Here is a 14,213-nt window from a genome sequence, read left to right on the forward strand (position 1 = left end):
ATTCTTTTGAAATAAAACCGTGAAATGCACAGGTCAGAATACTGGTTAATCAAGTAATCGAACCTCCTTATAGCAATTAACCAGAAAAATGAGACTTATCTTTTCATGTTCAATATTCCAAATTAATGTTAATCTTATCTTGTCTTGCAATTAACCAAGAAAATGAAGCTTATCTTTTCATATTCAATATTCCAAACTTATGTTAATACTTTATTCAAAGGAACAAGTTAATTGTCCCGAGAATCATTTTCTCAATTATATATTGCTTGCTTCGAGAGACGAGCATTGGATTAATTATTTTACGAAGGAGAGTAATCAAAAGAATGTATCGTCTTCTGCCCCCAAAAAAAAACAAAAAAAGGTATCCTTGACCTTATACTGGACACATACAAATTGGTGTATGTAAATTAAAATTTTACGGAACATGACATTAAATTTTGTACAAATTACATTGCGAGTAAATAGAATTTTCCTACCGCTCCGAGGTTTGAGACCTGCAGGAAGTATCTCATAGTTTGGACAAAATCGATGATTGGGCAGGAATTAGTCTCGTGTCTTCACTCAAAACATTATTGTTGCGTTTAGTTTCATAGTAGGATTTTAAAATCAGATTTTGATTTTAAAAAAGAATAGTATAAGTGGGGCCCACCCTTTGACTTTGTATGAGTTATGTTGTTTTGTTGTGGAAAAAAGTGGTATAAATGGGGCCCACTCTTTGACTTTATATGAGTTATTTTGTTTTAGAGTGGATAAAATTAAGTTAGAATTGTGATTCTAAAATAATATCTTAAAACCAAACAAGTTATATTTTTCTTGTATTATGTTTAAAGAATTAAAGAAGAAGCTAATCTAGAGAATGCTGACCTAATAGCTCGAAAGGTAGTTAGATTATTATTATGATTTTGAAACAATTGGGACTGAGGAAAAAGGAAATTCTTGGAGTCAGTTCTGACCGTTAGTTGGTAATTAGTTAGGTCAATGCGAACGTGCGCATGATGACATTATCGAGAAATTAGTTCAATATTATAATAGGGTCAAAAGCCTCAATTGTGGCAAGGAAAAAAAAATGCACATGTGACATTTTTACAAGTAATGCACATTAATAAACTAGAATTAAAAAAATCAATAGGAAAGTCCCACGTGAATTGTACAGAGAATTCTTCTTTTCCTGAATCCGACTTGTATGGCGGCATCCCAGTTGTCCGGAAAAAAAAATAATTCGAAAACAGGAGATTGAGAAAAGAAATAGCTACTAAAATGATTCTGCAGGACGTTAACATCATAACTAGATCAATTTTATCAGGACTAGATTAGTCGAGGAAACGCTTAGCATTCGGAAAACTACCAGAGGCCTCGTGCCATTCAGATCAAATTCTGCGTACATCAAGCACGAATTTAATAGTGCATGGATTTCTTGTAGTGCCCTGTAAGACACAATGTAATTAATTGTAGCTAGCCTAAATTTAGTGTTTTCGATTATAACTCGATCAGGCAGACCTTTACCACTCTACCAACCGCGCCACCTGCATGTACTATGGTTGATTAAATTCTTAACTTATTAACCATATGACAGTGGTTGTAATTAATTGTTACTCCGCTGGTACTTCGGAAAACTGTATGGCTATATTTGCAGTTCACTATATGACTGTATATTTTGTAACAGGTGTTTATTCATCCATTCTATTTCTATGATCAACGATACTTGAACCCTCACGGCCGTTAGTCGATTATATGAACAGTCCCCTTTGTTCAATGAACTTGTTGGTTAAGGCTTAATGCCACTGCAAGACATCTATTCAGCCTCTTTGGGCCTCTCTTAGTGGACTCGTCAATGTTAACTGACTCTATACAGCATAGTCATCAGACAGCTCCTCAGCCGCCCGGTTCCATAAGAGCCGGAAAGCATCCATCAAGTGTTGCGAAGCTTAAACCCAAACGGGAAAACCAACTTTTCATGGTGAAAATCTTTTGTTGGTCCTTGTGAATATTTCCCGATACATCACATTCCTCGTCACTGGCATAACTATAGACTGAATAAGTGACTGTTGGAGGAGCATAAACATTCGTGGTATGGGTCTTGCTTCTCAAAGACTAAGTATTGTTAGCAACTTGGGAAGTGACCATCTTGCTTAATCTTGATAATTAGTGCAGATCTCCTTCTTTTGCTTAACACATTACCATTAGATGAAGAATTGCCAAAAGAGACTAGAATCAGACCTCTAACATTAGAATCCTCGAACCCTTTTTATTCCAAGTGCAACGTATAGGACAGAACAGTAAAAACAAGTTCCGGAACTTCGGGGCAGACTACAGGAGTTTCATAATTAATCAAGCAGTCCTGCCTCCTTGTAGCTCTTGATAGAGTCCACAAGAATTTCCTCAAGCGTCATGCTGCAGCTTCTCAGAGCTCACTCAGTAGTCGTGTTGATCCTCACCAAAACTGCTGCAGACGAGACCCAAGATTCACATGACACGAAATATTTAGCCAAGACCTGAAGAAGAACCGCTACAAGGCTCATTGGCAGATAGGCTAGTTCGTACTTATCAAGTAGAGAAACTTACCTCTTTAAGTATCTCAGGTCCAGATGCAGACTATTCAGTTTTTTTTGACAAATGTTGACTGTATGTTGTGTGCCACGCATATGTATCGGCCTTCTACTTTGGGTTTCTCCTATGCCAGTAATACCGCATTGGCCACATCTCGTATGTCCACTAAAATCCAGAGCTTGTCGGGAACAGAATCCCCAGCATCTGTATATTTTCCTTGTAAACTGTACATATGTAGAACTGGATTTTTTTTTCTTAATATGCGAGGGCATAAATCTTTCAGCCATCAATTATGGTGAAAAAGAAGAACGTTCAAGAAAATGAATCGCTCAAAATAGGCTAGTTCTTGCATAACGACTGAGCTCACACTGCACATATATGCCCTTCACAAACCGCACGAGGAGCAACATGCTGTTCAGTATAGGCTGCATAACCAGCCCAAAAACAATTCCAGGATTAATTGCAAAAACATCCAGCCCATTTTATCTCCCATATTCAGAAGTGACTAATTCTGCTTCATTCTTGGGAAGGTAATACCAGTTCAGCAGAAAAGTAAGAGAAATGGCAATTCAACACGGCTGCATATGCGAAGATATATAACTCCCTAGCCAAGTTCTTCTACCCTAGTGGCCCAGCAGTGTTCCTTGTCAGACAAGCAAGACTCGTCCTGCACCTGACTCTTGGACCACTTGGATTCAATATCACAACAGTAGCAGAAAAGATGTACGCAACCCGCTTAACTTTCACTTCGGTGCATACCCTGATACATCGAGTGTTCCCTTTGCGGCTGGTTCAAGCATTTCCACCTGTGACAAGTTGCTTGTGCTAGAAAACAGAGACAACCATGTAATCCTTACCGAGCGTACCACTATTGACAATATGAGTAACTTTAAGAAATTGCGAGTCCATGTAAACATCCCTAGCTAACGGATAGACCAACAGACCACAAAATTTAGTGCATACCACTATTGACAATATGAGTAACTTTAAGAAATTGCGAGTCCATGTAAACATCCCTAGCTAACGGATAGACCAACGGACCACAAAATTAAGTGCATAGAAAGAGTCAACTGCATCAACTTTTCAATCCGTCCATGGATAGAAACGGTAGATGCGCCTACACGAAGCATTCGATGCTGTCGTATACTGAAGCCAAATCTAAACAAAAACATGCTGGATGTATTTTCATGATCTTGCCTCAGGAATCAGGATTGGCCAGAGCGGAGTTAGGGACAGGGTAGGCAATGTGGATGAGTCCAGTGCATCAATGGCCCAACCAAAGAGAGTCATAGTCCAACAACTTGTCCTTGAAGAATTTAAGATTGTCAGATGCTCTCTCGAGCTTGTCCGAGTGGGCGTACTTCTCGTCCCTTGCACGCACAACAGATTAAACGTTTCCAAGAACATAGCCTATCTGCAGCACGAAAGGTAAAAAAACAAAGGAAAAAAAGAAAGTTTAGTGTTACTCACTCGGCTCTTGCACGGTTTCGTGGACAATGTAGCCCTTGGATAGGAGAAGCTTGACAATCCATGATGCAACGAAGCCTCCCGCCCCTGTCACGCACACTCTTCTTCTCCGCCTCCATCATTGCTACATTTCTCTTCCCATGACACCTCACCATCACTTTGCAGAAATTGAGCCCTGCATAGATCCTAACCATGTCATCCTCAGAAGTAATCCGTACATGTACAACATTGGAAATAAAAGTTGTTAATTACCAAGTGCTATTTATTACAGTGGTGCCATGGAACCTGACCATCGGAAGACGACGTTGACAATCAGCCAATAATTTTTCAGCGCATAAACATAAACATCTCAAATGTCTTTTCATCATGTGATTACAAGAAAATAATTACCAAAAGCAACAGGTCGTTACGAGCAAGAGGTTATCTCATATGGCAAATGATTCTTTTGCTGCTCTCAGTGATTGCAAGAACTCGAATCTTCTTGAGAGATCATGGGAAGTTATTCCCACAAACGTGCTAAGCACTGCATAGATAGTCAGCGACACTGAGTATTGAATGGGCCTACTTCATCACTATCATGACATGTCAATGTGGCTTCTACGGGCAAAGTAACGTTACTGCATCCTTGAAAATAAACAGAAGCCGCAAAAAGAAATAAGACCTTGCTAATATACCCAACTTAAGTCTGCATCAACTGGTCAGGAGTATGATCACTTTTAAGAAAATATAGAATTTTCATAAGGTTAAGTTGCTATGGTTTTTTGAGTTTCTAGCCTGCAATGCTCTGCAAATTAGTACGTTTTCAGTGTTTCAACCATGCTTTCGCTATTTGTTGTGCATCCCTCTATCACCACCGAAGAGAATCACTGTCCAACACATCAACCTTGAAGAGTTTAAGGTTGTCATGTCCAATGCTCTCTTAAGCTTGTTCAATTTAACGGACGCTTACAAGGAGCGTGCTTCACCTCCTCTGCCCAGACAACAAACTAAATGTTTCAAAGAATCCGATCCAACAAACGCTCAAGTAATTGAATCCCAACAAGAACTATATGGGTATGGATATAATCAGGTTTCTAGCTAGATCGTTCCTTTGTTTTTTGGGACTACTGAGAGGGGGTTCATGTTTATTAAACAACCTGAGGGGCTAAGGAATGGTTCTACTATGGAACCACAGGATCCAATGTGAGGTCATTACTTACCTGTGATTCTTTCCATTTTCTCCACCTAACCTAGAATCCTCTTAATGGACAGATGAGTTCCATAAGAATGGTAGAGTAGTATCTACCTCCCACGGGCAAGCTTCAACCTGAACAGGAAAATGAATGAAAGATATGTTAGTTCTCGATCTCTCTATCTCAATGATACACTCAAACTCACCAAAGCACATAGAAATCCGTGGTTTCTTGTTGCTAAAGGAATTCTAACCTACAATACTTCATTCATCAAAAGACATCATACTTAATCTGTCTAATACAACACTCATATATATAGGCAAAGTAACTGCCAAGTAACTGCCCCCTACAACTAGTTACAATCAAATTCAAAAACATCACACACTAACAGACACACATTTGACTTTCTTGAGACAAATAACTGCCGACAGACACAAACAGATAAAGACTATAAATGGATAAAGACATGAGATGGATCGATTACTGATCCAAACTTCCAACACTCCTCCCTGGATCAGGAGTTGATACAAACACCAATCTTTTGTCTCAGATACTCAAACCTTCCAACAAATGTCTTAGTGATCACATCTGCCAATTGATCTTTTGAGCTGCAGTACTCTAACTTAATTTCTCCTTCCTGTTGCACTATGAGATAAAAGTACTTAACTTTGAAATGCTTGGTTTGTCCATGGTAGCATCTGCCAACTGATCTTTTGAGCTACAGTACTCCAACTTAATTTCTCCTTCCTGTTGCACTTTGAGATAAAAGTACTTAACTTTGAAATGCTTGGTCTGTCCATGGAACACTGGATTCTGCCAGATGGGTATGGTGTCTTGATTATCCACATACATTGTAGTAGCCTCGTCTAAATCAAAGTCTTTCATTAACTTTCTCAGCCAAATTGCTTGATTTGCAAGAACTGTGGCTGCAATGAACTCTGCTTCTGCAGTGGACTATGTAACCACTTCTTGCTTTTCCGAGCTCCATGAGAAACATGTTGATCCCAGAGAAAAACAATAGTCTGTTGTGCTCCTCATGTCATCCATAGATCCAACCCAGTCACTATATGCATAACGAAGTAGTCTGAACCCTTCACTCTTGCAGAACTTCACTCCAAGTGATGAGTTCCCTTTAAGTATCTGACCACCCTTTTTGCTGCTACCATGTGAGTTTCATGGGCATAGCTTAAGTACCTCGAAAGGACATTGACTGCATGTAAAATGTCAGGTCTAGTGGCAGTTAAATAAATCAAACACCCTATCAAGCTTCTGTAAAGGCCAACATCTGATCCACCACTCCTCTGCACCTTCTCCTTCAAGTTCATGGGAGTGCTAACACTCATGCATTCTTCCATTTTAAATCTCTTAGAATCTCCCTCAATTACTTCTTTCGACATATGAATACTTTAAGCTTTCTTTGTTGAATTTCCATTCTCAGAAAGTAGGCCAATTCACCAAATTTGTCATCTCAAACGCCTTCTTTAAGTCACTCTTCAGCTTTTCCACTTGAGCCTTGTTATTTTCAGTCACTAAGAGGTCATCAACATACAATAAGAACACTACAATGCTATCAATTTCCTTCTTCACATAAAGTGTGGACTCACTCAAGCTCTTTTCAAACTTCAAATTCTATAGATATGCATCTATTTTGTTGTACCAAGCTCTTAGTGCCTGCTTCAAACCATATAGGGCCTTTCTCAGCTTGTAGACCCCATTTTATGCTCCCCTGATTTCAAAACCCTTTGGTTGCTCTACATAAATTTTCCCCTCGAGCACACCATTTAGAAATGCTGAATTTACATCTAACCAGTATATCTTCCACTCTTTCTCAACAGTAATGGCCAGTAACAAACTGATTGTGTCCAGTCTTGCAACTGGTGCAAATGTCTCAAAGTAATCCACTCCCCATATCTGTGCATACCCTTTGACCACTAGCCTTGTTTTGACCCCAATAACTTTTCTGTCTTCAGGTCTCTCAACCAAATCCCATGTTTGATTCTTCTTAATCATATTGAGCTCCTCTTGCATTGCTGCAATCCACCTCGTATCTACTTTTGCTTCCTCAAAACAAGATGGCTCAAACATTGCTACATTGCATCTTTGATATACTTCAGCCAATGATCTTGTTCCTCTCACGGGTGGATCATCACCAGTCTCCTCCACATTTGCTTCCTCAGTCTAAGTCTCAATAAGAGTGATTTGTGGCGCACTCAACTGAGGCTTCTCTGTCACAGACTTCTACTGAGCTCCTGCAATCCAATTCCACTCTTCATTTTCTAGGAACTTGATATCCCTGCTAATGATTACTTTTCCATTTTGTGGTTGGTAAACTCTATAGGCCTTTGACTGCTCACTGTACCCTATGAACACTCCAACCTCTGCCTTCTGATCAAGTTTCTCTCTTCACAGATGGAATGTGAGAATATAGATGCAGCCAAGTACCTTTAAGTTGCTCAATGATGGCTTAACTCCACTCCAAGCCTCCAATGGTGTCTTCTTCTCCACAGATTTGGTTGGTAATCTGTTTTGCAAGAACATAGTTGTATTTGCAGCTTCTACCCAAAAACTCCAAGGCATATGCTTCTCTTGCAGTAGACATTTGGCCATGTCCATAATGCGTCTGTTCTTCCTCTCACTCACCCCCATTTTGTTGTGGTGAGTATGGAACTGTGAGTTGGTGTTTAATGCCAGCCTCCTCACAAACTTCTTTAAACTTTGCTGAAGTATACTCTCCTCCATTATCTAACCTCACAGCCAATATCTTGCATCCACTTTTATTCTCCACTAGCTTTTTAAGCTTCAAGAACATCATATCAACTTCTAACTTTACCTTCATGAAGTAGATCCAACACATTCTTGTGCTATCACTGATAAATGTGACAAAGTACTTGCTTCCATTCATTGATTCTTCTAGCATTGGACCACAAACATCAGTGTGGACTAACTGAAGTTTCTCAATAGCTTTCCATTGAGTCTTCTTGAAGGGAAATCTTGTATGTTTTTTCCTCCAAGCACACTTTGCAGTCCTTTAACTCCTTGTGCAATGATGGCAATCCCTCAACCATTCCATTTTGCTACATAAATCACTCATTTGATGTTGAAGTGTCTAAGCCTCCAGTGCCACATCTCCTCCTCTTCTTCTCGACTTGTCATAGCAACTTGCCTTTCATCCAGAGGACTAAATGAGAAACGCTTCTCCCTCATAGGAATTTGGAACAGAACCTGTCCCTCAGCATCACCAATGACACATTGACCCTTCTCAACACTACTCTATAGCCTTTTTCAACCAATTGACCAACACTCAACAAATTTTGGTCTATTTTTGGCACAAATAACACACCAAAAATCAACTTGTTGCATGTTGGACCCTCGAGCATCACATCTCTTTTCCCTTCAATTGCTATAAACTCACCATTTCCTATTCTTACTCTGGACTTCATAGATTTGTCTAGTGTCCTAAATAGAGCTTCATTGTTGCTCATATGATTGGTGCATTCACTATCAACTATGTAACTACATTTGAAGTAAAGCAAGTAACCACTAAAAGTTGCTCTACCTCAGTGTTTGCAGCATTGTGACCTTCTCTTGACTGCTGAGATTGCTTCTCCTTGCAAATCGCTTCCATGCGGCCAAGCTTGTGACACTTCCTGCACCTTATATCATGTCTTCTCCAACATCTGAAATGAGCATGACCCTTTTTTCCACAATGCTGGCATGGTGCTAAGTTCCACTTCCTTTCTTAATTCCATGTCTAGTGTTTCCTTGCTCACCAGCATCTTTTCCATGTTTCTTCTGGTGTTGCCACTTCTTTCCCTTCTCATCCGCATTCTTCTTGAACTTTACTTGCGGGGCTCCTTCCAATGGCTCCTCCTTTCTCATCATTCTTCTTTGTTCCCGAGCCTGCAAAGCACTGAGAACCTCATTAGGTTTAAGATCTGAGAGTTCTCGTGTGTTTTCCAGGGAGGCTATTGTTGCCTCAAATTTCTCAAGCACAAACACTCAAATCTTCTGAACCAACCTCTCATCACTTATGTCGGATCCCAGAGCTCTCACTTTGTTTGCAATTTGCACTAACTTCTTCATATAATCCTTCACATCTTATCCTTCCTTCATCTACTGCTGCTCAAACTTCCTCATCATAATCAGGGCTTTCATGCCCCTTATCTTCTCATCTCCTTCATACTCTTATTTCAAATAATCCCATATGGCTTTTGCATATTCAAGCCTCAAGATCCTTGTGAAAATAATGGGAGAGACAGCATAATAAAGACATGACTTTGCTTAGGCATTTCTGGTGACTCTCTCTGTATGAATTCTGATCTAATTGAGGGTTGGATTGGCAAACAAAGGAGCAATTTCATAATCCTCGAGCACTACTTCCCAGAGGTTTACACCATCCATGAAAGCCTTCATCTTCACTTCCCTCGTCTGGTAATTCTCCCCATCAAAGACTGGTGTAGTAATGCTCGAGAAACCCAGCAATGATGTTGTTGTTGCCATCTTCACAACCCTTAATATCCTCTAATAGGCTCTGATACCACCGTTAGTTCTCGATCTCTCTCTCTCAATGAGAGACACTCAAACTCGCCAAAGCACATAGAAATATGGGGTTTCTTATGCTTAAAGGAATTCTAATCTGCAATAGTTATGCAGCAGTTTTCACACAAACACAGCTGGAGGAGGAGAAGAACGAGAGATGATGAATCCTTTACTTCATTCATCAAAAGACATCATACTTAATCTATATGATACAACACACATATATATAGGCAGAGTAACTGCCAAGTAACTGCCCCTACGGCTAGTTACATTCAAATTCAAAAATATCACACACTAACAGACACACATTTAATTTTCTTGAGACAAATAAACGCCTACAGACACATACAGATAAAGAATATAAATGGATAAAGACATGACATGGATCAATGACTGATCCAAACTTCCAACAAGACAGTAGGCCCATCGAACTTAATTTTTGTGGTGAAATCCTTTGTCAATCTCATCACATTGGTGATCTCTTCCACAACCATCAATTGAAAAATGTAAGCGCAGGCTCAGCACAATTAGTCGCAAAATCGATCTTTTTCCCTAACTTTACTAATTACGGTTAGCATAAATACGGGAGGTGACTGATTTGCTTACTAACTGATAACTATATAGATATAATCAGTTTTGCTTAATACTTACCTTTCAAATCATAAGAGAACTTTATAGTTCTTCTGAACTATCTTTCGTTGATTTCTCAAATAGAATCAGCAAAAGATACTAGAATTGGACTTTTATCAGAGTGTTTGTGTGTGTGTGTGTGTGTGTGTGTGTGAGTGTGTAGATGAAGCTATCATAGAACAGTGAAAGACGACATGGAACTTTGCGGGTCGCAGCAGAGACTAGAGAAGTTCCATATTTTAATCAAGTAGTGCAGCCTACTTGTAGCTCTCGATAGAGTCCATGAGAGTATCTTTGAAATGACAATTATTTCATGGAAAAGTTAAGCGAAATGACAATTATGTTGCAATTGCATAAGCAAAGAAACACAATTTGGCTAGTAAAAAAGGAAATTTAACTTTTTAGTCGAATTCGAGTTCTTACCTCAGTGGCCCTACAGTATTCCTTGTCAGACCAGCAAGTCTCGTCCTTGAACCGGTCCTTGGGCCAGTTGGGAATCATTCCAAAGGCAGCAACAGAAGAGATGTGGACAACCCGCTTAACTTTCGCTTCAGTGCATGCCCTGAGTAGGTTCAGCGTCCCCTTTATGGCTGGTTCAAGCATTTCTACTGTGACAAGTTAGCCGTAACAAAGATATTAAATCCACCACATACTGAGCATACTGCAATCAACAATGCTGAAAACGGCTCAACAGTCCATCTAAATAACCCGAGCTAACAAGATAGAAAGCCTGCACCAAAATGAAGTACATATAGAAAGAGTTAATTTGCATCAACTTTCCTTTCCCGCGCTCCTCTATTTGAGCCAGTTAACAATTACGCGTTTCCTTACGAGTCATGTGTTTAGTTGCACGAGACACCATTTCTCAATCTCATTTCTGTTCACAGAAATCCACCGAATGAAGCATGAGATGCTGTCATTATATGCAAAAACGTTCTGGTATTTTTTTTTTTCCTCTTTTGTGTAACCTTTCCTCAGGATTAACCAGAGCAGAAGTAGGGACCAGGCAGGCGACAGGGATGAATCCAGCACATCCTGTGATGGCAGACTGGAGAGAATCATAGTCCAACAAATCAGCCTTGAAGGCTTTAAGGTTGTCAGATGCTCTCTCGAGCTTGTTCAAGTAAGCATACTTTTCGTCCCCTGCACGTACAACAGATTAAATATTTCAAAGAACAAGAGCACATCCACAGACCGAAAGATAAAGACACAGAGGAAGAAGAAGGTTACGGTTACTCACTGGGGTCTCGCATAGTTCCGTGGACAAGATAGCCCTTAGAGAGGAAAAGCTTGACGATCCATGATGCCAGGAAGCCTCCTGCACCCGTCACACATACTTTCTTCTTCTCCATCTCCATTGCCAACACTCTGTGTGTCCCCGGTCACTATTATATATATATATCCTAAAGACAACTTACATGTGGTGCCAACTGCCAACCTAAATTTTAGGTTTGTAATAGTAAATTAATTATTAGGGTTTTTCTGAACCAATCATATATACATTATCATATTTAATGAATTGTACATTTATCAAATCATATTTGAATTACCTAATTTACCCCTTTCTTTAATCTTGGAAAAGTCAATTCTTATCAATTCTTTACTAAATATAATAGCGATTATTAGGATTTGAAGTTTCAAACTAATTTTGGTTTTTTATTACACAAAAAAAGTAATTTTGGTTTCCTAGGAAACTATTTGGGTACTATTTTTTCCTTAATATGTATGTCAATAATAATTGCTATTGTATTTATAAAGAATTGATTAATTGCTATTATTATGTCAATAATGGATATCGGGATTCTCACATAATATTGGGCTGGCTACTGCCGCTACAGCTGAGCTATGGGGTGTACTCATCGGGTTGGAACATGTATGGAACCTTGGCGTTCGTCAGGTAGAGCTCGAAGTGGATTCACATTTAGTCAGTACGCTCATACTTGGTGCTCATCGTAGTGGTCCGCACACTGCTTCCTTGGTGGAAGGAATCCGAACTCTCTTAGATCGGGAATGGACTGTTAAGGTAGTCCATACGTGTAGTGAAAGTAATTCTTGTGTTGATTGGTTGGCAAGGAATGCTTCGCGGTTATATCTGGGCACTCATATTTATCCACTTCCACCAACTGCATTGGGAGCGCTGTTATTCAGCAATATTATTGGGTCACCATGCCCTGCCATTATATTTTTTAGTTTTTCGTTTATGTAGGCTTCGGCCTCTCCTTACTTACCGAAAAAGAATTTATTAGAATTACCTATATCCAACATTAAAGAAATGGGTAAATTAGGCATTGGAAAAGTCAAATTTGATTAATAAATGAACAATTAATTAAATATAGTGAGGTTAACCTATGCCCTTAGGGCATAGTTTAGAGAAATTAAAATTAAAATTATTAAAATCTTACCTAAGGATCCATAATATTTCAAGAAATATTAGGTGGATTAGCTACGTTATCAATTGAAAAGGAAATCATAGAAGAAATTGAATATAAAAGCTTAATATGTAATTTTGTATTTCAAAGAGCTAGAAAAATAAATTCTAAATAAAAATCATTATTAATTATATATATATATATATATACACACATGAAAATAAAGCGCGAGCTGAATTTTCACGCCGTCACATCATAAAAAATAAATAAAAATAAAAATAAAAAACGGACCTCTCTTACTTTGTCATGTCATCATTTATGTATTAATGAACTTTTTATCATTTTTTATGCAATAGAATATATATATATATATATATATATATTATATGCACAATTGCTATTCATATAGGTTGTAGCAAAATATAGAGTAGGAAACCAATATTAACGATGGCTTATAATATTAGTTGCACTTTGCATTATGGACAAATATATGCTTATAATATTAACTACAATCTAATTGTCGTTCATATAATATTGTTTGCTTATAATATTGCCATTCATATTGTGTCGTTTGTATATATATACATATATATTGCAGGAGCCGAACAAAGAGAGGCATGCAAAGGGAGAAGCAAGTGCGCCAACTAAGTAAACTCTCAATTCATGTTTTATATGAACTAAGTATACTTTTATTTGAGTTGGTGCATGCTTTTGTTTCTTTCCCATCGATATTTTGATTGTGAGTCAGATGTCCTCTTCTCTCTTTCTTTTTCTTCTTAGTATGCAATCTCAGCTACTTTTTTAAATATTTTATAATTTTTTATTCAGAAAACTTAATCGAGTTAATTTGATTTCATAAACTGATTTATCAAGATATATTCACGGTGATATACTTGAAGTTTTTTACTTTTTATTTACTTATCTTTTTATACATCTATATTTGTGTGTGTGTATATATATATATGAAAATAAAGTTTCAAGCGAATTCTCACGCCGTCACATCATCAAAAAATAAAACGGAGCTCATAATCGAATCCTCAGGCTGCCACGTCAACATTTATACTAAGAAAATCGTTAAATTCTTATTAAATAAATTTTATATATAAGGCACAACATAATATATATAAGGGAATAAAATATAACATAAGGCACAATAGAATATATATACAGGCGAACAAAATATTCAATAGAATATATATAATATAAAAGATATAGTTGCCGCTTCAGTTAAATATATAGATTAATTATATATAGATTAAATATAATAAATATATAATTTTCGTTTTCTAATAATTTCATATCTTTATATATAATATAGTTTTATGCCTAGGCGAGTATCGGTTAAAGGAGGACAATATTTTATATATAATTATAAACCTCTTTTTTCCTTTCTTATCTAAATTTTTCTTTTTCTTGGTTGAGTTTTGATTCATAGAATGAATTCTCTAATAATCTTCTCCAACTTTTTTATTAATTGAACTTTGATTTG

The 14,213-nt window shown here is 37.9% G+C and overlaps 1 protein-coding gene across 11 annotated transcripts; it reads right to left on the reverse strand.

Moving 5' to 3' along the window:
* Positions 1 to 2,203: 2,203 nt before the first annotated feature.
* Positions 2,204 to 11,082, reverse strand: LOC116213541 (cinnamoyl-CoA reductase 2-like). Of its 11 annotated transcripts, XR_004158104.1 has the most exons (6): positions 10,779 to 11,082; positions 5,214 to 5,320; positions 4,405 to 4,537; positions 4,267 to 4,299; positions 4,018 to 4,189; positions 2,859 to 3,917 (listed from the first exon to the last, which is right to left on the reverse strand). XR_004158104.1 is itself a non-coding variant. In XM_031548538.1 (4 exons), exons 2-4 carry the CDS (start codon positions 5,227 to 5,229, stop codon positions 3,812 to 3,814), a joined length of 294 nt encoding a protein of 97 aa, XP_031404398.1. In that variant the 5' UTR covers positions 5,230 to 5,320; positions 10,779 to 11,082; the 3' UTR covers positions 2,859 to 3,811. The 11 variants fall into 11 exon arrangements, 2 of the variants coding, with proteins under 2 accessions (XP_031404398.1, XP_031404399.1); XR_004158100.1 differs by adding an exon at positions 2,204 to 2,440 and having other exon boundaries at positions 2,563 to 4,189; positions 4,405 to 5,320; XR_004158099.1 differs by adding an exon at positions 2,204 to 2,443 and having other exon boundaries at positions 2,563 to 4,189; positions 4,405 to 5,320.
* Positions 11,083 to 14,213: the final 3,131 nt, after the last annotated feature.

This window comes from Punica granatum, chromosome 7 (assembly GCF_007655135.1).
Source record: "Punica granatum isolate Tunisia-2019 chromosome 7, ASM765513v2, whole genome shotgun sequence".
NCBI lineage: Eukaryota > Viridiplantae > Streptophyta > Magnoliopsida > Myrtales > Lythraceae > Punica > Punica granatum.